At 50.4% G+C, this 26001-nt stretch overlaps 1 protein-coding gene across 1 annotated transcript in view; it reads left to right on the forward strand.

Moving 5' to 3' along the window:
• Nucleotides 1-23900, forward strand: part of RSPO4 (R-spondin 4) — a 36392-nt gene extending 12492 nt beyond the window's left edge. Inside the window, exons 2-5 of the mRNA XM_002692278.6 lie at nt 15016-15204; nt 16118-16258; nt 19372-19557; nt 22221-23900. Coding sequence (XP_002692324.1) covers nt 15016-15204; nt 16118-16258; nt 19372-19557; nt 22221-22324 — 620 coding nt within the window. The 3' untranslated portion in view covers nt 22325-23900. The remainder of the gene's footprint in view (nt 1-15015; nt 15205-16117; nt 16259-19371; nt 19558-22220) is intronic.
• The last annotated feature ends 2101 nt before the right edge of the window (nt 23901-26001 follow it).

The raw sequence follows: 26001 nt of genomic DNA on the forward strand, positions 1-26001 counted from the left end.
TTTCCCAAGAAATGTCAAACTCAGATGAACAAACATGATAAGAATTTCATATGGTGAACATTTTTGCAGAATCTGATGCATTCTAAATGGTTGTTACTATCAAATGAAATTGCCCTCAAATTTTCTTGCAAGGGGTTAATGCAATTTATTTAAATTTACAAATTTATTTTTATTTTATTCTTACATTTTATTTGTCTAAGCATTTTGTTTTTCTCTTATATTTTAAAATGCCTTTTTAGTTTAAATTTTTATTAGTTTAAATTATGTTTTATTTTAAATCTTTTAATTTTACTTTTTGGGTTGTTAATTTCTTTTAAGATAATGTTATTGTGTTTTTATTTGCCCACTTTTTTATTGGGTTTCCTGAATTTTCTTCATCAGTTTATAGGTATGTGTGTGCTCAGTTGGTCAGTCATGTCTGACTCTGTGACCCCATGGACTGTACTCCACCAGGCTCATCTGTCCATGGAATTTTCCAGGCAAGAATACTGGAGTGAGTTGCCATTTCTTACTCCAGGGAATCTGCCTGACCTAGGGATCGAACCCGTGTCTTCTGCATCTCCTGCATGGGCAAAACAAATTCTTTACCAGTGCGCCATCTGGGAAGCCATCAGTTTATAAGACTTCCTTGTATTACCTACATATTAATCTCCTGTTGGTTTTCACATGGAAGATATCTTTCTATAATCTGTTATCCCAACTGCTAACTTTGTATATACTTTGGAGAGTAGACATTGTTACTTATAATACTGTTCAAGAAAAGGTTTGAAGGTTTTTTTGGTAGGAGTGGAGTTTTTCTATCTTATGGTCTGGGCTGTTTGATCTTACAAAATTTCCTTGTAAAAAGGTCTCATGAGAAGGATGTGAGTTCCCAATTCTCTGTCTTTTGAGCAGATCACCCTTCCTGTGAGCGATTCTTCCTTGACAAGTGTTTTCAGTCCTGATGCAGCGGCCCTAGGGCCTTCCCTGAGGATACTCCTGGAACTCTCAAATGCAGGTGACTCTTCTCTGTCCACCTTCATTCCTGGTTGTTCCTGGGTCACTGCATTTCAGCCGCACACGTCTATTAAACCCTTGCTGTCAGCCAGACTCTGTCCTTGAGGGCCCCAGACTGATGAAGGTGGCAGGCCCAACAGAGTGAATAGGAGAAGTATCAGCTGGATACACCAGTCCCGGGTCAGGGGGAATTGGCTGGATATTTTCCCCACGAGTGGAGCGTTCCACCAATGGCTGACATTCTGCCAGGGCTGCTTTCTCTGAATGGTTTCAATTCTTGGACCATCTTATTCTCTTGCATCAGTAATCCTCCCTCCAGCCCCCTCCCTGTTAAAGGAAAAAGAAAGAAATTGGCACTCAGGACATTTGTGAGTAATGCAGACTTGAAGATTGACGGTCTGGGGATGCTGCTAAGGGCTCCATCTGCAGTGCAGGTGGTTTCAGGCGTAAGACCACTGAGTCATTCCTGCGACCTCCTCTCTGCTTCTCCCGTCTGACCCCACACCACACAGCTCTGGGCCCCTCCCTGTGGGCCTTGGGCTCTGGGACGTGTGACTTTCAGGGGCACTTTTCTACCTTTGGAGAGCCACCAGGCGTGAGGCAGCAGGAAGGGGTCGACAGGCCATCAGGGAGGTACAGCTCCCAGCAGTTAGGAGCTAGGGCTCTGGTTTGCATCCCACTTGACTCTTTGCTGTGAGTACTTGGGTCAACTGCTTTACCTTTCTAAGCCTCAGTTTTCAGTCCGTGAAAGTGGGTAAATATAGCCCAGCTTTGCAAGGCTGTGATGGGTTTGCAGTGATTTAACAGAAGGACCTGATGGCACAGGGTCCTGCATGCTGTAGATATTCAGCAGGCATGGGCCTGGCTCTGCCCCTCTGCAGACCTGGTCCTTCAGAGGGTCTATAGGAGCTCATAGAGATCGGCATCGCTGCCTGTGGCTGTTTGTCTTGGTTCTAGCTGTTAATCCTGCCTTTAAATGGATAAGAAGGATTACAATCCCCATTTTGCAGATGAGAAAACTGAGACCGGCTAACAGTGGGTGTGGAATTTCCCAGCCCTGCAAGCCTAGGTCCCTCCAACTGACTGGGTTTTGGTGTGGTGGAGACAGTACCCCAGGACCATGAGAGGTTTCCTAGGCAAAGCCTCTGTCACCTTCTTCCGTTCAGCTCCTCTCTGCTGGCATCATACCAGTTTTGAGCACCTACTATGTGCCAGGTGATTTGTGTGCATTAATTACCCATAACCTCAGGAGATAGGACCCGTTTTACAGAAGAGGAAAGTAGGATCCAGATAGGCGAGGCCACGTGCCCAGGTTTCCACAGCCCCCATCCATCTGGGTTGGAAGCCGAGCTGGGGCTCTGAAGCCAGAGCTCTTATTCACCGTGCCAGGAACTGCTGAGCTGAACCCAGGGCAGCAACAAGGATAAAGCTGACTCCCATTTGGTGAGTCCTTGGCATATGAACCGGGCGTGCTGCTAGGTGCTCTGTAGGTTATTACTGCCCTTCATCCTCCAGACAACCCTTTGATAGCATCATTTTCATTTTGCAGCTGAGATGTGAGGCTCAGAGAAGTGAGAGGGACCCCCCAGGGTCAAGGTTGCAGAGCTGGGATTCAAACTCAGATGTATATGACCTGGACTCCTGCCTGCCCCACGCTGCCTCCCCTCATCTCCTACTTCCTGAGCTGGGCAGTTGGTCTGGGGGCCAGGGCAGGCAGATGCCTGTTCTGTTTTTCTCACCTTCGAGAATGACCCAGGGAGCCATCCAGATGGGGCCTCAGGTTTCAGCCCAGCTTGGAGGTGGCAGGTATGCAGCAGGTGTAGGGAGCAACTGAACAGCAAGATGTGAGTGAGGCTTTGTCCCAGTGGCCTGTGAACATCAAGAGGCCACCACAGGTCATGGAAGCACGACCAGAGCCAATGATGTGAAGGAGCAGAAGGGATTCAGGCACCTCTGGAGGAGGCTGCAGACTAGATACCATCATGGGATTCTCAGATCAGGTCTCTTTAGAGCTGAGAATGGGGAGCTGACAGCAGCTCACACCAGCTACCTGCTGCACCATGAACTAGACTGCTTACCTTTTAATTCTCATAATTACCGTTGAGCAAGACTTGTCCATCTGCTGCTCACAGCCAATAGCCTGGTCCAGAGCCCTCCAGATGACCACAGGCCTCCAACTTGGGCTCCCAGCTCCCACTGCTACCCCTTCCCATCCATTCTGCCCAGCCCCAAAGGGACCTCTTGAGATGCAGACTCTTGTTGACCTGCACCCTGCAGGGTCTTCCCGTCTTGCTTCCAGGAAAACCCAGAACTAGCCTTTTCTGAGCCCAGCACCTCGCTCTGGGCTGACCTGCCTTTTTGACCAGTCTCTGTGTTCTGGCCTCACTGCCCTCTTCCATGCTGAGCCCCTGGACCTTTGTACCTGCTGGTTCCTCTGCCAGGAATACATTCCTTGTATGTCTCAGGGAGTCCTGTCTTGTGGCCGGACCCTCCTCTCTTCTGCTCACTCTTTCCTTTCATTCACTTCCTATCACTGTCTCAGATGACCTCTCTCTCTCCTTTAGGATGCAGACTCCATGAGGAGAAGGGCTGTCTTGTCCTCTGATGGATCCCCAATGTCTACAACACTTCTTGGCTCATAGTAGGTCCTTGATACATATTTGTGGAAGGAACAGGATTTCTAGTGAGTGGATGATTGCCTTTAGCTTACAGTGAGCAAACTGAGGTCCAGTAACAGGCCCAAGGAATGAAGTATGAAACTGGGATCTAAAGGCAGGTTTCTTGGCTTCCCTAGTGGCCCAGATGGTAAAGAATCTACCTGCACTGCGGGAGCCCTGGGTTTGATCCCTGGGTCAGGAAGATTCCCTGGGGAAGGAAATGGGTACCCACTCCAGTATTCTTGCCTGGAGAATTCCATGGACTGAAGAGCCTTGGCGGACTACAATCCATGGGGCCGCAAAGAGTCTGACATGACTTGAGCGACTGACACTTTCACTTTTCCTTTCCCATAAAATAAGAAGTGATAACAGCACCTGCCTTCTTGCTTCTTAAAATGAGGTCTGGAAGCCAGCACCATCAGCATCCCTGGGGAGTTTTGTCAAAAAGCAGACTCTCAGGCCTCACCTCAGACCTTTAGCATCAACATCTACACTTGAACCCAAGACCCCTGGGCACTTTGTATGCTCAATAGTTTAGGAAGCCCTGGCTGACCTCACAGAGTGGTTATTTTAAAATCACATGAGTTCATACACATATGACACCAGGTGAACCACCGTAAAGTGTTAAACCAACAGTACACATCGAGGAGTGGAAGTGCCTCTGTTTTCAATAAGCAGCCCCAGGTGATTCTTTTTTTTTTTTAATTTTCAATAAGCATAATAAATATCTTCAAAGAGATAGGCTATTTGGTAGTAACTGATGAAATAACCACTTCCCGGGTAGCTCATTAATAAAGAATCCACCTGCAATGCAGGAGACATAAGAGGTGCGGGTTCAATCCCTGGGTCAGGAAGATCCCCTGAAGAAAGAAATGGCAACCCACTCCAGCATTCCTGCCTGGAGAACTCCATGGACAGAGGAACCTGGTGGGCTACAGTCCATGGGGGGCAGGGGGGTCACAAAGAGTCGGACACAACTGAGCGACTGAGCACACATGCAGTAAAATAAGCAGTTATCTTTAAAAGACTAATTGGAGATACAGGGTCTAAGAGGAAAATGCATACAGCCCCAGGGGATTCTGATGTGGATTTGATTCTAAGGCTCCCCACTGGCTGGGAAACAGCAGATGTGTGTGTGAGCCCTGGCTCCACTACCAGCCTCCATCTCCCCACCTCCCCAGCCGGTGGAAACTAATGTCTAAGAAGGATTCAAGCAGGAGCTGGGGCAGGGTACTTACCCACTCTTCCAAGTCCAGGTGGTAGCAAGAGAATTACTCAGAGAGGCTGGAGGGGACCTGAAGGACAGGGAAACGGTCATTTGGCCCCCTGATTGAACACATAGGTACTGATCTGCTCCATGTCATGGAGATAAGGGGAGATGAGCACGGGATGAAGGGAGATTGAATGAGATGCAGAAGGGCAGGATCAGTCTTGGGACAACCTATACTGCCACTGTCTGGCTAATTTCCTGTCTCTATCAAGGTCAAATGAACATTGAAGGAGACTAGCCTTAGCACAGCACAGGAAACCTAGCAAGGCCTTAGCAAGGGGACCTGTTACTCTATGTGGAGGATTAAGGGAGGCATTGGGATACACTGGCGGTGGGAAGGCAGTGTGGCCTTGAGGTGAGGCCTTCAGGTTCTGCAGTCACACTGCCTGTGTCGGACTATCCAGTCAGATACCTCTTCGTAAGTCACTTACCTCTTAGTAAGTGACCTTGAGCAAGCAGCAGCATTGCCCTGGACCTCAGTTTCCTCTTTTCTGAAGTGGATACGATCATTGTACCTAATGAACCATGCAGCGTCTCTGCATGGAGGGGGTAGCGGCCATAAAAAGGACAAGGCAGTGATGTGCAGCACTCGCCAGGATACTTTAAGCGAGCAAAGCAAGGCGCTGAAGAGCCGTGCAGAGCACTGTGGTTTATCCTTGCCCTCTTGGAGCTCACCTTTCAGTGGTGGGAAAGAGATAACAAAAACTCACACCAACCCCTCACATATCAGATGGAGATAAGTGCCAAAGAAGAACAAAGCAGGGTGCGACAGGGATCTGCAATGGGTGTGACTTCAGGCAGGTGGTCAGGGACGTCTCATGGGGAAGAACATTCCAGTAGAGACCCCAAGGGGGTGAGCCCTGTGGATGAATGTAGGGAGGGCATTACAGGCAGAGGGAATGGCAAGCGAGTGCAAAGGCCCTGAGTTGGGAGTGGTCTTGGCATGTTTGAGGGACAGCAAGGATGAGGCCAGCATGGCTGGAGCAGGGCAAGTGGCGATTGGGAGGGAATGTAATTGGCGTTGGTGTAGACTTATTTCTGATAGATTGTCTATGGGGTAACCCAAGTAGAAGAGGCAGGGTGACTCCAAGATGTTTGACCACAAGTGAAGTGGCCATTGACACATATGGACAGGAGGGGCAGTTTGGGGTGGGCAGAGGGAGGAAAGTATTAAAAGTTTCCATTTTGGATGTGTGCCTATTATACTATATTCTGAGGGTTCTACCCGTTAAACCCTTGGTGTCGTGTATTGACACTGTAGCAAGGATTTGCTCTCTGCTTCTTGCCCAAGCTCCCTCCCTGCCACCAACTTATATACAGTGAGTCCCCTACATACAAACAAGTTCTGTTCTCAGAGTGCAGTCTTAAGTCCAATTTGTTTGTAATTCCAACAAAGTTAGCCGAGGTACCCAACTAACAGTTCGCTATATAGTACTGGACTATAACAGTTTTATTATCCTTTTCACACATAATACATAAAAACAAACACACACACACACAAAAAAAACCATTTTTAATCTTCCAGTACAGTTCCTTGAAAAGCACAGTAGTACAGTACTACATCTGGCACACAGGGGCTGGCATCAGGTGAAGAGGCAATAAAATTACTGACTAGAAGAGGGAGGGGAGCTGGGATGGTGGAGCTGAAGGGTCATCAGCCATAGGAGGTAGGGGCAAGCTGCAGTTTCACTCACGCCTGACGCTGATGGCACAGGTTCTGGTTCATTGCTGGATTCAATCCTCTTGCCCCTCTTGAAAAACTGATCCAGTGACATCTGGATAGTAGCTTTTTCTCTCATCATAGATGACACGGTAGCACTGAATTGCATTCTGAATGGCTGCTGCAAACTTCACGGACCTTTCTGCATTCAGGTCCTGTTTCTCAAAAACGAACAGTCTTCTCAAATAAAGAACATCCCCTTGCCATCTCCTGCATTGTGGGCCTCTTCAGCTCTTCAGTTACTTATTCTTCCCCCTGTCTCTCTTCATCCTTTCTGTGGACACACTGGCATCTTTGAAAGTTCACAGCCTGAAGATTCGTATGTAGGGGATTTCCTGTACTGTCATAAACTCACCGTTCTTAGGAAACCTTTCTTCTGACACAAACCAGTCCTGTCCCACATCTGCCTCTCCAGAAAACCATCCCTGATGAACTACAGTCTGAACCCAGCTCCTGGCTGCCTGGGTCCTTCATTTAGCTCTGAGCTCTGCTGGGCAGACATCATCAGCTTTTTTGGCAATATATGAACCAAGTTCCTCCAACTAGACTGCAGCTTCCCTGAAAACAGCTTTTGAGAACTTTTATTAAGCCATCATTTATTCATTCATTTAAGAAATATCAGGCACCTGCAGCCTGGTGGGCTACAGTCCATGAGGTCGCTAAGAGTCGGACACAACTGAACGACTTCACTTTCACGTTTCACTTTCACACATTGGAGAAGGAAATGGCAACCCACTCCAGTATTCTTGCCTGGAGAATCCCAGGGACAAAGGAGCCTGTTGGGCTGCTGTCTATGGGGTCGCACAGAATCGGACATGACTGATGCAACTTAGCAGCAGCAGCAGCAGCAGCAGTGTGCAAGACTGTGGAAATTTGAAGGAGAATGAGCCAAGCTGAACTCCCAGCTCTCAAGGGAGCCCCTTGGGGTGCTTTCCATGCACCTCCCATCAATCAAGTGCTAAAACAGTGCTCATTTGTCTGCCATGAGCTGTGCTAAGTACTCGGCATGGATGAGCTCACAAGTGCTGGGAGATGGTTGCTACTATTGTCCGCATTTTGCAAAAGAGGCGACTCGGGTTCAGAATAGTGAAGCCACTTGCCTAAGATCACACAGCCAGAAAATGGGCGTTTGTCATGCTGGAAGCTGAGACAGTGTCCCCACACCCGCCCGCCCTGGTCTCTCCAATCAGGAGTCATCGCTAGGGCCCATGCCTTGCTGGGATGGTGAAATCTGCTCCCAAGGCAGGAATGTGCCCGGGGGTCCTCTGAGCCAGCCTCCAGTGGCAAAGACTGCCTCCCATATGTGATGATCTGAGCAGGCAGATGGGAGCCCAGATGTTGTTTATTTCCTCTGGTCATCGGTAACATGCATCTTCCGCTGCCAGGCGGGGATAGGAGAATGCGCCGTCCAGCACTCTGTGTGGGGGTCTCCCCCCCACATACATGGTTCTGGATCCTTCTCAAGGGCCTGGCCCTCCTCAGGTTGCCCTGCCTTGGGATAGGTGATGGTGGTCTCTTTTTCTTCTTCTCCATCCTCCTCTCTCCCAGCGAGTCCTTCAGGACAGCTGTGTTAAATCCTGTAGTCCACCACAACACACACTGTTCTCATGCAACACACACTTCCCTGGGCACACCCCAAATGTGAAGAAACTCTACCTTAAAAATGTTAACATCAAGTTAAAAAGTTCTGCGCTGATTGCCAAAGCAAGTCTGAGATCACAAACACCAGTGGAGGCATGGCCGGTGGTGATAGCAACGTTACTGAGACCCTCGTTAACTGTTATGCCTGCTCAGGTCCTCAGGGTTCTCTCAGGTTGGTCAGTGTGAACCCTATTTTACAGGTGGGAAAATTGAAGCACAGGGCAGCTAAGGCACTAGTTCAAGGGGACGTGAACAAGAATAAGGGGCAGAGCTGCTTGAACGCAAGCAGTGTGGCTCTTAACCCTGCTCCACTTTAAAGTTGGAACCTGTTAGCAGTGTAGATTCTCAAGCCCTACCCAGACTTACTGAATCAGCAACTGAGGGGAAGGCTCAGCAATCAGTGATTTAACCAGGCCTCCAGGTGAATCTGATGCATGCCCAAGTTTGGGAACCCCTACTCTGCATTGCCTTCTAATGTGAATGAATGAAGCAGCTGTAAGATACATGGATGATAATAATGGCGGTTGACCTTTGCCCTCAGTGTCAGGGATAATAACGGAGTGGTGGGGACCTTGGCAAACCGGAGAACATAGGCCCTGTCTGTGGAATTCCAGCCAAGCATTGCCCTGCGGGAATGCAGGCCTGGTGTGTGGGCAAGTATTTATAACTTTTCCAGCTTCTTATGTGAAATCTGATTTTTTAACTGTTAGTGAATTAGTTTTTTGGTGTTTTTTTAAGTGTATAGCTGAAGTTCTTGGCTTGGGTATTGAGGATTTGTCAATTTCAGGCTCACAGTGGGCTGCCAAGAGATGGGCCTGCCTGAGAGACCAGGTAATTTTCAGGATCCTAGATGTCACCCTGTGCCTCTGACCCCCTCAGGGAAAGGTGGGCAGGAGGCATGATAATGCAGAGATGACTCTGAATCCACTCAGATCCCTAAATGAAAAAAATATAGTGATCACTTGCAAATGACTCTGAATCCACTCAGATCCCTAAATGAAAAAAATATAGTGATCACTTGCAAACACCGAACCATTGACTCCCATCAAAACAAGGGGTTTGTGGTCATTCTCAGGATGTGGGTGACCCTGAGATTGGGAACCCTCGTTTCAAAGAACACAGGTCATTCCGTAATCCCAACAGAAAGAATAAACTGCCCTCCACCCGAGACCAAAGCTGCCTCCTCTGTCTCTGTCCTGAGCCCTTCACCATCCCAAGGGTGAACCGCTCTATGCTAAGACTTTTCCATGCATTATACTGTCTGCTTTCATCACATCTGCAAGTTAAGTCCCACCCCCTTTCACAGCTAGAATGACTGAGGCCCAGAGAGTTGAAGTACTTTTCCCGTGATCACTGCCACATTTCGTAACCATTGAGTCCCTAGCACTGGACTTCACAGAGAGTAGAGGCTCACTAGCTATCTGTTGAATGAATGGTTGGATGGATGGATGGATTACTGAACCTTGGTCTAATGCACGTGCTCAGAGTTGTTATAAGCCTGCATCCCTTAGTAAACTACCAACCCCGATGTGATAAAAAGCACACTGTCATTCTCCGTAAGATGGACATCCAAGTCTCAACTTATCCCCTGGCTGCTTGAGGAAAGACAAAGTGACTCCAATGTCATTCCAAGCCCCTCTGGATGCTGGAGCAACACAAGATCATCCTTTCGGGGCCATTGGTACTTTGACTGCGGGAGGATGGTCTTGATGAAGGGAAATACTTACTAAGAGAAATCACATGGGGTGTCATCCCCTGTGATGCCCCAAGAAAACTCAGGGAGGTTGCAATCAGAGCTCAAATACTGATACTTCAATGAGAAATGTGCCTCAGAGGGGAGAGAGGGCAGTGATGAAGGCCAGCATCCAGTTGAGGTACAGAAGGAGCCAGGGGTTTTCAAAGCATGTGCCCTAGAACCCCAGGGCCCCTTAGTATGCCATGTGGTCAGGCTGAGCGGGCAGAGCTTCAGGCCCTCAGCCTTGCTAAAGCCGAGCTGCTCTACCATGACCCGTTGGGCTCCACTTACCTGGTGACCTATAGCATTCTGATTGTAATTTGACGTGAGGAGAGCTACCTCACATTAACTAGTGACTTTCTTTGGGACTATGGAGTGAGCCAAGACTTCAGGGACTAGAAATTGGACTTAAAAGATGCTCAGAAACTCTGACCATCTGGACCCCATGAAGTTTCCCCCCACCCCCACCTCTCTGCATCTAATTTATTTCTGTGTGTGTGTGTGTGTGTGTGTGTGTGTGTGCTTCTGTGTAGTCAGGAGTCTTTGTCTGCAAGAGACAGAAAACCATACTCAAAATGGTTTTAGAAGAGAAGAAACTTTATGGACCCTCCCAGGAGTAGATCAGATGCACAGGCAATCTCTTGCATGGCCTCCATTCTTGGGACCCTCTCCCCTCATGCGTTGTCCACCAACTCTGGTCTACATCTTCTGAAATCAAATAGAGTGTAAACACACACACACACACACACACACACAATCCTAAGACTAGCTTCCGTCGAAACACGTGCCTGTGTCTGGACCAATCACTGCAGTCAAGGGGACCGGATGCTGATTGCTCAAGCCCATGTTAGCTGCATTTGGACAGAGGTGGTACCACATGAACCTCAAAGTCAGAGATGGGCCTTTGCTAGACAAGCGTGTTAGTGCCCACCAAAGCTCCTCACACTTGTACACTGGAACAGGCCACCCTGCCCTCCTGCAAATGTCCTTAGGTCAAGAGGCCATCCTAAACCATGGTCTGTCCACCCACAGTCAAAATTCTCTAGAGAGATGGTCTAATGGTCCCAGCCTGGATGACTTGTCAGGCCTTGGTATACAGCCTGTCCACCACTGGCTAGGGAACAGGGTCAAGCTGTACAAGCATAGCTGCCAGGTCTGGTTCTCAGGGAAAGAAGAGTGTGAGCAAGAAAAGACACACACAAAATGCCAATTATGTCTATTTTGGTCTTGTTTAAATGTACATTCCCGGGCCTAGAGGCTTTACAAGCCTCCCTGGAGATTCTTATGCATAGTCAAGTTGAGGAGCCATCAAGTCTGGATCTTTCTAAAGCAACATTGTACAAACTGTAGTTGTCATCACTTATTATTCATAAAATTAGCACTCAAGTCTCTACATCTGTAACCATGGGAAAATGGGAGGAACAGCATTGCCCTTTCTAATGAGTTATAGTCAACTACCGCACAATTGCACTCATCTCACATGCTAGTAAAGTCATGCTCAAAATTCTCCAAGCCAGGCTTCAGCAGTACATGAACCATGAGCTTCCAGATGTTCAAGCTGGTTTTAGAAAAGGCAGAGGAACCAGAGATCAAATTGCCAACATCCACTGGATCATGGAAAAAGCAAGAGAGTTCCAGAATAACATCTATTTCTGCTTTATTGACTATGCCAAAGCCTTTGACTGTGGGATCACATGAAACTGTGGAAAATTCTGAAAGAGATGGGAATACCAGACCACCTGATCTGCCTCTTGAGAAACCTATATACAGGTCAGGAAGCAACAGTTAGAACTGGACATGGAACAACAGACTGGTTCCAAATCGGGAAATGAGTACGTCAAGGCTGTATATTGTCACCCTGCTTATTTAACTTATATGCAGAGTACATCATGAGAAATGCTGGACTGGAAGAAGCACAAGCTGGAATCAAGACTGCTAGGAGAAATATCAATAACCTCAGATATGCAGATGACACCACCCTTATGGCAGAAAGTGAAGAGGAACTAAAAAACCTCTTGATGAAAGTGAAAGAGGAGAGTGAAAAAGTTGGCTTAAAGCTCAACATTCAGAAGACGAAGATCATGGCATCTGGTCCCATCACTTCATGGGAAATAAGATGGGGAAACAGTGTCAGACTATTTTTTGGGGCTCCAAAATCACTGCAGATGGTGACTGCAGCCATGAAATTAAAAGACACTTACTCCCTGGAAGGAAAGTTATGACCAACCTAGATAGCATATTGAAAAGCAGAGACATTACTTTGCCAACAAAGGTCTGTCTAGTCAAGGCTATGATTTTTCCAGTGGTCATGTATGGATGTGAGAGTTGGACTGTGAAGAAAGCTGAGTGCCAAAGAATTGATGCTTTTGAACTGTGGTATCGGAGAAGACTCTTGAGAGTCCCTTGGACTGCAAGGAGATCCAACCAGTCCATTCTAAAGGAGATCAGTCCTGGGCGTTGTTTGGAAGGACTGATGCTGAAGCTGAAACTCCAGTACTTTGGCCACCTCATGTGAAGAGTTGACTCATTGGAAAATACTCTGATGCTGGGAGGGATTGGGGGCAGGAGAAGGGGACGACAGAGGATGAGATGGCTGGATGGCATCACCGACTCAATGGACGTGAGTTTGGGTGAACTCCGGGAGTTGGTGATGGACAGGGAGGCCTGGCGTGCTGAGATTCATGGGGTCGCAAAGAGTCGGACACGACTGAGCAACTGAACTGAAGTCCCTCCCAGCATCAGAGTCTTTTCCAATGAGTCAACTCTTCGCATGAGGTGGCCAAAGTACTGGAGTTTCAGCTTCAACATTAGTCCTTCCAAAGAATATTCAGGACTCATCTCCTATGAGTTATAGAGATGTGATGAAAGCCGGAGTGAGGCCATCAGATTCAAAAAGTCAGGGGTGTCATTACAACAGCAAGGCACTAGAGGGCACCCTACCAACTGCTGGGATCAGGGATGCAGCAAGAGGCAGAGGCAACAGCTCTTCAGAGAGCTGGTGATGAATAATGATAGTTGAGATCCATCACCTGTCCACATACATGCATGAATGCACACACACTGACAACCCTCCCAGGTCAGGGGTGAGTCCTTGTTGGGTTGTTTTTTCTGCAGCATGTTGAAATCTCACTCTACAAATACTGCAGTAGCTCTAATTGGAATTTCTTTGCTATTTGGCTGCCTGACCTTGGGGAAGGCTCCAACTTCTCTGGCCTCTGGGTCCCCAGTGAAGCTGCAGGGGTTGGGATGCGTGATCCCTAAACTCTTCTGAGAGACAACAGTTAGTAAGGGTTTTGCTTTGCACCATCTGCGTTGCTGTTACAGTCACTTTTGTGGGCTGCAACCCTCCCAACCAGGCTGTAAGGTCCCAGAACAGCAGGGCCACGTGTTGCTCACGCCTGCAGCCCCAGGCTCTGCCAGACACAGAGGAGGCCCTGAGCAAGTGCGCCGAGTGGCAGTGTGGTGCTGACTGACGTGTGTCCCTGCACCACTGATTCTGGGGGATGCTGGGTGTGTCATTTCACCTCTTTGAGCCTCTGTTTCTTCACTTGCAAAATGGGCAGTACCACCCACGCCCATGTCAGGCGGTCTCCGACCACAAACTCAGTTTTCAGGAAATACCCTTCTGTTTCTCTGTCATTGAACATAATTTCTAATCTGAGTCCTATTCTGCCAGGTGGCAGAGATCACCTCAAGCCAATAGAGGGTCTCTTTGCCCTTTGTTGGTGGGGTCACATCTCAGGGCCAGTGGGCTTACATAGTGCCAAGGTAACTAGTTTATTAAACAAGCTGAACTTGGTGAGGTATAAACACGCAACAGTTTCATGTTTCCCTAATCTCCACCTCTATGAAGCTGCCTGGCCCTTTCCTGTCCCTTAATGACACCCAGTTACTTTCTGACTCTCCCCAGCTCCCACCTACCCCCAGTGGTCTACCATACTGCCTCTTGCTCAGGCGCCTGCCAGAAACCAGCCTTCTTGGGTGAGGCTTCTTGAGCCTGACTACTCCTGGGAGACTTGCCACTGAGAACCCCTCATGCTGGCCATAAAGGATGTGCAATTTCTTCTGCTGCCTCCCTTCCCTCTCCTGGTCTCTTTTCTGTGCTCAAAGCTGGGTTGGAAGGAGCAGAGCCACAAAAGCCAACATCCAACCGGGGTGTGAGGTGCTGGTCACCCCCTTTTGCAGGCAACAGTCTCTGTGAGGGGTACCCTTGCATCTCCTCTCACTTGGTTTGGGGGTTTGGGAAGTGAGGGGAAGCCACAGCAACCCCCTCTTCCCCAAGTTGACAGCTCCTAACTCTCCTGAGTCCTCCTGTCTTGGTGTCAGCATGATCAGAGGTGGTCGGATGGCAAAGACTCCCTGTAAGCCCTGGAGGACCTTTCTTTCTAGGGTATTTCTCACCTTTTTCTCCCCAGCTTTGGTTGCCAATTCTGGAACAAAAAGTTCCTTCCCTTTACTTGCTGTACTTGAGGATGTTGGGAGCCCTTGATAATGGCGTCAGTGAGGAATGGGGTATTGTTCACAAAGGCAGCAAGGAGACGAGGGTCTTCTCCCACCCCCTCATGCATGTGCACCACAAACACACTCAAAAATACACACTGTATTAGTGAAGATTAAATATGTCAGTGAGTGACCAAACTTTTAATCTTATTTCCCCAACATCTTTAACACATGATCCAAAACAGATGCTCGTGCTCCAGCCCTCGTGTTCACATTCCACCCAACAGGAAGGATCAGGGGATGACAAAGGGCATGCCCCCTGCCCTTTAAGCTTTCTAGAAGTTGCACACACACTGCTTTACCTTATAACCTACTAGCCAGGTTTTGGTCACATGACCAAAGTCACATGATCTAGTTGCATCGGAAGTGCAGTCATCTGAATGGCCACGTGCTCAATTACTGTTCTATCCCAATGAGACAGTCTGAGCTGCTGACACATGTGGTCTCACTATCTCTCTCTCCCTTTCCCCACCCTCCACCCTGGTCTGGCTGGCAGTGGGCACTGGTCCAGGGGGCAACTGCACAGGCTGTGTTATCTGCTCAGAGGAGAACGGCTGCTCAACCTGCCAGCAGAGGCTCTTCCTGTTTATCAGTCGGGAAGGTATCCGCCAGTACGGCAAGTGTGTGCACGACTGTCCCCCCGGCTACTTCGGCGTCCGCGGCCAGGAAGTCAACAGGTGCAAAAGTATGTGGCCCCTCCCTTGTCTTATGCTAGCACTGCGCTCCTGCGCACTCCTGGTCCACATCCCACCTCTCAACACAACAACCCCTGGGGAAGCAATGTATGCCTGAGCCCAGACTCAGATATATGCTAGCTTTCAGGCTGGCTCTGAAGCCCTAAGCAAGTCAGTGCCCTCTCTGAGCTCAACACTAACAACAGGGAACTTCCACCTCTACACTAGTTTGCTCTGTGGCCTTTGGCATGCTACTCACTCTCCCTGGGCCTAGCTCAATGGGAAAAGGAGTCCTAACTCCTAACTTTGGTTTTCACTGTGAGCTGGGCAAATCATGACCATCTTTGAGCTTTGGTGGAAATGGAGTAGGGAGTCCTCACTCCCAGCCCAGATTCACTGTGTGACTTTAGGCAAGGTATTAGCTCTCTCTGAGCCTCAGCTCATATGATAAAGAGAATCAATATAATCATGTTTCCTACCTTGGACATGACACCTGCCCCCACTGAGCCTCAGTTCAAATGAGAAAAGGAGTTCTGAAATGCAGCCCCATTTGTGGACAACATCAAATGAGATGTTAGTCACTCAATTGTGTCTGACTCTTTGTGACCCCATGGATTGTAGCCCGCCAGGTTCCTCTGTCCATAAAATTTTCCAGGCAAGAAAACTGGAGTGGGTTGCCATTCCCTTCTCCAGAGACACACTGAATCCGGACCCCAGTATTACAGAGCTTGGGTCACTCAGAGGCCCTCCCCAGTCCTGGGCAGCCCCAGAGGGTCCCCTCCCCAGGCAGCTCCCCTCACCAGGGCTGGCTCTGGCTGTATTACAGAATGCAGACTCAGAGGCCCTCCCCAGTCCTGGGCAGCCCCAGAGGGTCCCCTCCCCAGGCAGCTCCCCTCACCAGGGCTGGTCCTGGCTGTATTACAGAATGCGGAGCCACGTGTGAAAGCTGCTTCAGCCAGGACTTCTGCATCCAGTGCAAGAGGCGGTTTTACCTGTACAAGGGAAAGTGTCTGCCCACCTGCCCGCCAGGCACTGCGGCCCAGCAGAGCACACGGGAGTGCCAGGGTGAGTGGGGGCATCCTCTCCCTGCCCTGTCCCCTCCCTCCCTGGAGCAGGGGCTGGTGAGGGGTGTTAGGAGACCTGGAAGAACCCGTAGCAGAATGTCACGTGATGATGGGAAACCCAATGCCGTGTCAGGGACACATAGGAACCCTTCAATACACTAGACCCATCATAGGCACTATTGTGATGATTACCATTACTACCAACATCTACATCATTATTATTGCCAAGGGCAGCTGCAGAGCACAGAAGAAGAATATTGATTTTGGAATAAGACCTGGGTTCAAATGCTATCTCTAAAAATCATCCGTTAGTGAACTTGAGCAAGTCAGTTAAGCTCTCTATCCTTCAGCTTCTCCAAATGTTAAGAAAATTACAATAGAACATAAAATCTACTTCATGGGAGAGGGTTGTTGTAAGGGGTAAATTAATACACTTTAAAGTACTTAATGCAGTAGCTGGTACAGTAAGTGCTCAATATATGTCATTATTATTACCTGTCATATTAGTTGTCATGACTGCTGTTTTCCCCCTACTCCTTTCAGATTCCTGTGTGAGCACCGCTTCTGTGATCTGTCCTTTTATGAGGCTGTTCTCCAGCGTTCTCACCTGAATCACATATCTCTGCCCACACAGTCTCTCTGGGCTCATGTTCATGGTCATTCCAAACACTGATGGCTCCTAACTCGCTCTCCTCAGCTTCATTTTCTCATGGGCAGCAGACTCACATCCTCACCTGCCCTGTGGGTGCCTTCTTCCCTCCCTGCCCATCCCCAGCCTGGTGCTTCCTCTGGGCTTCCTCCATCAGTGATCTGCTCCACCAGCCACAGGCTGGCCATCCTGGAAGCATGGGCATCACTGTGGACTCTTGCCTATCATCCTACATCCAATCCAATCTCGTTCATCCATTCAGGAAATATTTGCTAGAGCATCTTCTATGCTCCAGGCACTTTCTAAGTTGCTGAGGACATATTAGTGAACAAAACAGACAAAGTTTCTGCCCTTGTAGACATGACATTTTACAGGGGAGACGGAAGATGCACAAGAATAAATACAGATGTTAGGTGGTTTAAAGAAAAAAAAAAAACTTTGGGGGAAATGAAGCAGAATAAAGCTCCCAAACTTGCCCCAGCCTTCCTTTCCCTTTTCCCCACCCTACACCCAAACATCCCTTTCTCTCCTCATTCTCTGCCCATTGCTAGGATCTTGGCCACAGCCTCTTGCCCATATGCCTGCCTCCAGTCTCACTGTCTGCAGCCCACACTGTCTCTCTTTCCAGAAGCCAGAGCGATGATCTGAGAATGACAATCCGATCAGGTTCTCTTCTGCACAAGGCCCCTCAGTGGCTCCCATTGTTCTCCAGGCTGTGGGCAATGTGGTCCCCATCTGCCACCTCTCCAACCTATCAGGTTTTTCCTCCCCCACTTGAGTCTGTGCTCCAGCTTCCCCATGGAGGGCAGAGTCATCTGGGGATTTCGCTTGGGTATTTCTTTCAACTATGGGCTTTTCTGGTGGCTCATATGGTAAAGAATCTGCCTGCAATGCAGGAGACCTGGGTTCAATCCCTGGGTCAAGAAGATGCCCTGGAGCAGGGAATGGCAACCCACTCCAGTATCCTTGCCTGGAGAATCCCATGGACAGAGGAGCCTGGCAGGCTACAGTCATGGGGTCAACAAAGAGGCACGACTGAGCGACTTAACACTTTCACTTTCATTTCTTTCAATTGGAGCACTTGTCCTTCCTGCCCCTCCCTGAATCTGGCTGACCTCCCCATGCCCACTTCAAGACTCAGATCAGGAGTCTTCTCCTCTAGGAAGCCCGCCAGGTGGCTCAGGATGGGGCCCCCTGGTCTCCTACTGCTGCCAGGGCTTCCCCAGGTCTGTACAAGCACTCTGCCCTTCCAGCCCCACTGCTGTAGACGGTGAGCTCTGGGAGGCAGACCCGGGGCTGTGCCTTCCCTGCCTCATCTGGGCACTCCGCACAGCAGGGGGCACATGGCAGGTACTCAGTCTGTGCTTCCCAGATGAATGCGTCTGTGAAGGACTGTAGTTCCAGGGTCTGGAGACCTGGTCACTGGGCCCTGCTGGATCGTAAACACTTGCTGTTCTGCTGTGCGAGCGCCTCTTTTCCCTAGTTGTTCAGTCGCTCAGTTGTGTCCGACTCTTTTCTGACCCCATGGACTGCAGCACTCCAGGCTTCCCTGTCCTTCACCATCTCCTGGAGTTTGCTCAAACTGTCCATTGAGTCAGTGATGCCATCCAACCGTCTCATCTTCTGTCGCCCCCTTCTTCTCCTGCCCTCCATCTTTCCCAGCATCCAGGTCTTTGCCAATGAGTTGGCTCTTTGCATAAGATGGCCAAAGGACTGGAGCTTCAGCTTACCCCTTACCTGTTCTGGGCCTCCGTGTCCTAATCTGCAAAGTGGAGGTATTAAGAGCTGCCCTATTCTCTGCCTACCTTTCCAGGACTCTTAAAAGAATCAAATGTGAAAGAATACTATATATTATATATTAAAAAAAAATTACTCCCTACCTTTTCTCTCCATGACCTCATTTTGCTGTTGTCCATGACAACAGCACAGCATAACTCCCACCTCCTAAAGCTTATCAGAAGCACACGATCAGGTTCAGAAACCAGGTCTTGGCCCTGAGGGCCTCCCAGCCAACCTTGCAGCCTGTCTCCTGTCCCTCCCATCCTGAACCTCCCCTCTGTCCCTCACTATAGCATCCTCGTGCCCCACACAGGATGGCCAGGCCTCCAGGGCTGTGCACACCTATCTGGGATGTACTTCTTTCCGCTGCCACCTGATAAGTCTGCTCTTCTTCTGGCTCCTATGTCACCTCCTCAGGGAAGCCTTCCCCTTTAAAGCCACACAGTCGGTCACTCAGGCTTCCTGTCCGCAGTGGCCTGTGTTTGCATTAGTAGCGCTCTTATCCCAGGATCTCATAAGTAGCTGTTTAAACGTTCCCCTTTGGCTCCTTAATGGTAGCCTGGGACTCTAACACATGGAGATGGTGTCTTCAGGGAGCTGAACCCCTCAGACCCTGCACTTGATCTGAGGGACACTCACTGCCAACTGACCCCATCCATCTGTCTGTCTCCCTCTCCCACCCCCAGAGGAGTGTGAGCTGAACCCCTGGGGCAGCTGGAGCCCTTGTACACACAATGGGAAGACCTGCGGCTCGGCCTGGGGCCTGGAGACCCGTGTGAGGGAGGCCGGCCGGGCCGGGCGAGAAGAGGCGGCCACCTGCCAGGTGCTGTCTGAGTCAAGGAAATGCCCCATCCGGAGGCCCTGCCCAGGAGGTGAGCACCAGGGTTGGCACGGTGGGCAACAGGCAGGACATAGTGACTGAAGGACCCAGCCCCCACAAAGCGTCCCTGTAGGGCTGCCTGAGGGCTTCGCTAATGGCTCAGATGGTAAAGAATCTGCCTGCAATGCAGGAGACCTAGTTTCAATCCCTGGGTTGGAAAGACCACCTGAAGGAGAGCATGGCAGCCATTCCAGTATTCTTGCTTGGAGAATCCCCATGGACAGAGGAGCCTGGTGAGCTACAGTCCATGGGGTCACAAAGAGTCAGAGGCAACTGAGTGACTCAGCACAGCACAGCACAAGGCTGCCCGAAGGCCCCACTAGTCACAGCTTCCTGTGTGTTGAGCATTGCCCTCCCCAGTGTCCACCTGCAAGGGTTAGCCTCAGATCCCTTACGAAGATCAAGCTTGTCCTTTCCAGCAGGGGTTTGAGACCCCTTCAGACTGATACCTCCTATAATAAAGGACTTGGGACAACCGCTTGACACTGAAACAAAGTCATGGATAATGTGACCTATTTGCACTTGTCATTAAAAAAGAAAAATCAGTATAGTACCTAGCTGGGCTTCCCAGGTGGCACTAATGGTAAAGAACGTGCCTGCCAGTGCAGGAGATGTAAGAGATGAGAGTTTGATCCCTGGGTTGGGAAGATCCCATGGAGGAGGGCATGGCAACCCACTTCAGTATTCTTGCCTGAAGAATCCCACAGACAGAGGAGCCTGGTGGGCTATGATCCATAGGGTCACAAAGAGTCAGACACGGCTGAAGGGACTTAGCATGCACCCACGCCTGGTGCCTAACTATAAGGAGAAACAAGTTTCATTATGGCCGTGCTTGGGTCCAACACACCAGAGAGTACTGACTGAAGTAACATCACAGTGAAGGCGGTAGCCGTCCACAGTCAGGGCCTCAGGCACCACCGTGTTGCCATCAGAGACTCAGTTTCCCAAATGGCGACCAGTTCTCTGTAAAGTCCAACAGAGCTGTCTCACCTCCTGATTGACAGCACACTGGTGGCCCTAGACTAGTCAGCAAGGGGACAAGTGTCCCACAGCACTTGGCATTCATTCACACACGAGACAAGAGTTCGGCTCTGAGCAAGCTGATTCCTCGCTACGTGAAGCTAGGGCAGCCGTTAGGGAACTGGATGGGATGTGCCTTCTTCCGGGGGGACTGTCCCACGCATGGTGGGCAGCTGGGGACAGGGGATGAGTTTGAGATGGGACCACAGAAATGAAGAGACCCCAGACCTGGGGAAGCAACCAGCAGCTCCTGTAGAAGAGTGTGGGGCTAGTGATGCAAGAAGATGGCCTGGATGTGCAGACACTTTTTAATCAGAAATTTAGGGCTGTCCTTGGTCCCACCAGATTCCCTGATAGCTCAGTTGGTAAAGAATCAGCCTGCAGTGCTGGAGACCCCAGTTCGGTTCCTGGGTCGGGAAGATCCGCTGGAGAAGGGATAGTATTCTTGGGCTTCCCTGGTGGCTCAGCTGGTAAAGAAACCACCTGCAATGCAGGAGACCTGGGTTCAGTCCCTGGGTTAGAAAGATCCCCTGGAGAAGGGAAAAGCTACCCACTCCAGTATTCTAGCCTGGAGAATTCCATGGACTGCAGAGTCCATGGCGTAGCCAAGAGCCGGACACGACTGAGCAACTTTCACGTTTTTGCTCCCACCCATGTCTCCATCTTCTTGCTTGTGGATAATCGCTCACAACAGGAAGAGCATTCCAGGCAGAAGGCACAGCCAGAGCGAAGGTGTGGCGGTGGCATGAACCTGCCAGTGACCAGGATGGTGTGAGCAAGGGCGGGGGTTGGGGGACAGGCCACAGAGATGACATGGTCTTTTGCTCCGGGTGAGCCGGGAGTCACTCAAAAGTAATGCCCAGAACTCCAGCCCAGGCTGTGCCTCTGAGTAAGTGAGGGCCCTCCTGGGCCTCAGTGGCCTTACCTGAGAAATGGGACTTGATTGTGTGTTTGTGTTAGACACTCACGCCAGCTCCGTGGGGGGTGGAGGGCACAGCGGGGTCAGGACTCCCTGGCAGGTCTGGGGTTTGCATCCACTCCCCACGGTGGGAGAGCCAGTGGGTACAGACCCCGGTGACGGCGTCATATGGGGCATCCGGGCTGCCCTTGCCTCCCGGATATCCTGGAGATGAGATACACGGGGCACCTGGAGCCACCGCTGGCAACAGCGGGAGCATCAACCAAGTGCTGCTGTCACTGTTGTTTGAGGGCAGAGCTGGGCTGGGAGCTAAGTGGGGAGGTTGGTGCTGAGACTCCGGTGAAAGGTGTTGCGTCTCCAGCAAAGAGCCCAGTAAACCTCGCAGTGAGTGCACGTGGGCGGGTCCTGTCCCGCCCCCAACCCCAACGGCCCTCCAAGCCACCCTATCTCTTGACAAAGGGGGCCCCACATGGACCTCGAGCCCTAAATGAGGCAGATGCCCAGCATGGGTGGTGCCCCACAAGTCAGTGCCCTCATCAGCCCCTAAGGAATTGAGAGTGTCCGGTTTAGGGTACGTGATACTGCCGTCCCAACTCTCAAAAGGAGTGGTTGTCAGGTCAGCACCGCTGTGTCATTCAGAGCCTGCTGCGGGGAGTGCGGGTACCCCTCATCTGTCAGGATGGCCTCAGCAGCAACACTCTGTGCTCTTGTTGCAGAAAGAAACCCCAATCGGAAGAAGGGCCAGAGAGAGCGGCGCCCTCGCAAGGACCGGAAGCTGGACGGCAGGGGGGATGGGAGGCCCCGGCCAGCGCCCACCTAGGCGCCCAATCTGCAGCCAGGGCCTTGGCCAATTCAGGAGTTCTCTCTCACCCCTTCACTCTCTAGCTGTTCCCCCTCCTCTCCCTTCCCTGTTCTCTTTTTCTCACTCACATCTCCTCTCTCTTTTCTCCTGCATTTCCTACATTTCTGCCACCTCGGTTTTCCCCTCCTTCCTACCCTTTCTTTCTCCTTTTTCTTGCTTTCCTTTTATCTTTTCCTCTCCTCCTGTTTTTCTCCACTGTGTCCCCACCACCACCATGCACATATTAAGACAGAGACCAACTCCTGTGCACCCCACCCCCCCCAACTTCTCACTCTCTATTCCTCCTTAAAGAAAGCACACTTCTTTTTCTAGGTCTTTCCCTGATCCTCCTCAGCCCCATTGCAGAGAAGGTGTTTCTAAGAGCGGGGCCCAGGCCACAGCCAGGCAGGCTGGTTGAGTCCTGAGAGCCCTACTTCCACTCCAGAGGAGACTCTGGAACCCTGAGCTGTGGGTGCCTCCAGCTCTAGCCCATCCCTAGAGGCATCTCCACAGCCCCCAGCTTCCCTGGGAAGCCCCTGGAAGAGGCTCCGCAGGCTTCTGGATACCCCAGCTGGCCATGGAAGAGCCGTGACGGGGCCTCTGGCCGGACAGCCAGCCTTGTGCCGAGTCCACCCTTCTGGAAGCTGCCTGCTGCACGCATCAGTGCTCCCTCAGCACCCTCCCTCTCAAGGTGCCCTGGCCCCTGTTTCCCGAGCTGCTGGTCACCTATGTCCTGCGTCCCAGCTCATCCCAGAAGAGGCCATGCAGGCTGAAAGGAACTTCGAGATTCTCCAGGCCACTCCATTCCCTCCAGCTCCTCCTGCTTGTTGTACCTCTGGTGAGACTGAGGCTGAGAAGGGACTTGTCCAAGGTCACCCAGGGATCCCATGGGCTGTGCCTTCCACTTGCTCACCTGCTCAGCACACCCACAGCTGCAAGGAAGCCTTGGGAGCCTTGGGGAGGTGAGGAAGGAAGTTGTCGGGTCAGAAGTAAGGGAGGATTCCCCTCCTCACCCACCTCACCCCTGACACCCCAGCCTGTGGCACGCCCCCCAACCACCAGCCAAGGCCATACACCAGCAGGAAGAGCAAGACAAGGCACCTCCTCACTGCCTGTCACTCCACCATCAAGTGCCTCCCGTCTCCTTTGCTCTCCTAACTCCCCAGAAAGTGGTGCTTCCTGCATTGGCATTGCCAGCAGCCAAGAACAAGGAGCGCATGAGACCCCAGGGTCCCAGGGTGGCCTGGAAATGGGGGTGTCAGCAGGCCGGAGGAGAGGCTGAAGGTGATGAAGAAGGACAGCCCCACCCAGAGACAGCGCCCATTCTCAGGCTCCCCTCCACCTGACACAGGCAATCCCCTATCACTGCCTCCAGCAGACTCTGGGGGCCCTGTCCCCCAAGGCCTCACTCTTTGTCTCCCTGAGGTCAGCAAGAGCCCCTCACCTGGCCAGACCACTAGCTTCTTTTCTGCAAAAGTTAGTGCCTCTGAAATGCTCTGTTGTTGTTTCAAGACTCTACTTTTTTTTTTTTTAATAAAGGGAAAAGAAACTCTCAGATGCTTCTTGGGCATCAAGTGGTGTTGCAAAATCATGATCCTGATGAATTTGGAGTAATTGAACCTAAACAATGTAGGGTAGTTTTCTCTGGAATGCCCAGGGACCAGAGGACCAGGGTGTGTAAGAGACTGGGTGGGGAATGGGCCCTCAGCCCCTCCAGGCCTCTCACGAGAAGGGGGCTCAGCCAGAGGCAGACGGGTGCTGTGCTCCCCTACTCCCGTACCTCTCAGCCCCGAGATCACAGGAGAGGCCCCAGGAACCCATCTGTGCCTGTATGACATGTCTGGAGGGTCAGGGACACCTAGGAGGACACCTTCCCAGAGCTGTCTAAACTCCCTGGGCTGCTGTTGGCGGGGGGGCAGTTAGCACTGGGAGGCACAGGTCCAAGTCTCAGCTTGTCACCGACAATCGGTGAGGTCAAGGCCAAATCATTTCCTCATTCTGGGCCTCAATGCTCCCTTTTGATGGATGAAGAAGAGGCATAACTGGGTTAAATCCATTGCCTAACCTGGGGGAGGGGTCTTCCCAGGTGGCCCAGTGGTAAAGAATCCACCTGCCAAGCCGGAGATGCAGCTTCCATCCCTGGGTGGAGAAGATTCCCTGGGGTAGGATATGGCAACCCACTCCAGTATTCTTGCCTGGAAAATCCTAGGGACAGAGGAGCCTGGTGGGCTACAGTCCATGGGGTCGCAAAGAGTCAAGTATGACTGAAGTGACTAAAGAGCAACAACAAAAACCTCGGTGGCCTAACAGCATTTTCTGGTGCTACCTAAAAATTCCGATTTCAGGGCCCTGTCCCAGACTTAACTAATGTGAACAAATGTAGGAGCAGACAGTAGCAAATGGACTACGCCAAAGCCTTTGACTGTGTGGATCACGACAAATGGTGGAAAACTCTTAAAGAGATGGGAATACCAGACCACCTTACCTGCCACCTGAGAAATCTGTGTGCAGGTCAAGAAGCAACAGTCAGAACTGGACATGGAACAACAGACTGGGTTCCAAATTGGGAAAGAAGTATGTCAAGGCTGTATACTGTCACCCTGCTTATTTAACTTATATGCAGAGTACATCATGAGAAATGCCAGGCTGGTTGAAGCACAAGCTGGAATCAAGATTGCCAGGAGAAATATCAATAACCTCAGATATGCAAATGACACCATCCTTGTGGCAGAAAGCAAAGAACTAAAGAGCCTCTTGATGAAAGTGAAAGAGGAGAGTGAAAAAGTTGGCTTAAAACTCAACATTCAGAAAACTAAGATCATGGCATCTGGTCCCATCACTTCATGGCAAATAGATGGGAAACAATGAAAACAGTGAGAGATTTTATTTTCTTGGGCTCCAAAATCACTACAGATGGTGACTGCAGCCATGAAATTAAAAGACACTTGCTCCTTGAAAGAAAAGCTATGACCAACCTAGACAGCATATTAAAAAGCAGAGACATTACTTTGCCAACAAAGATCCATCTAGTCAAAGCTATGGTTTTTCCAGTAGTTATGTAGGAATATGAGAGTTGGACTATAAAGAAAGCTGAGTGCCAAAGAATTGATGCTTTTGAACTGTGGTGTTGGAGAAGACTCTTGAGAGTCCCTTAGACTGCAAGGAGATTCAACCAGTCAATCCTAAAGGAAATCAGTCCTGACTATTCATTGGAAGGACTGATGCTGAAGCTGAAGCTCCAATACTTTAGCCACCTGATGCAAGGAGCTGACTCATTGGAAAAGACCCTGATGCTGGGAAAGATTGAAGGCAGGAGGAGAAGGGGATGACAGAAGATGAGATGGTTGGATGGCATCACCGACTCAATGCACATGAGTTTGAGTTAGCTCCGGGAGTTGGTGATGGACAGGGAAGCCTGACGTGCTGCAGTCCATGGGGTCACAAAGAGTGGGACACGACTGAGCGACTGAACTGAACTGAGGTGAGAGCAACATTCATTCCAAGACCAGACTGGGGGCGAGGGACGCTGACTCCCAGTCCCGGATTACTAGGTCTAAAGTTGAGTTGACTACACTTCTGATTCTGATCTCAAGGCGTAATCTGATTCTACAGAGTTGATATTCTACATGGAGTTTTCTGATAAGCATCAAATTCTA

This window comes from Bos taurus, chromosome 13 (assembly GCF_002263795.3).
Source record: "Bos taurus isolate L1 Dominette 01449 registration number 42190680 breed Hereford chromosome 13, ARS-UCD2.0, whole genome shotgun sequence".
Taxonomy (NCBI): Eukaryota; Metazoa; Chordata; class Mammalia; order Artiodactyla; family Bovidae; genus Bos; species Bos taurus.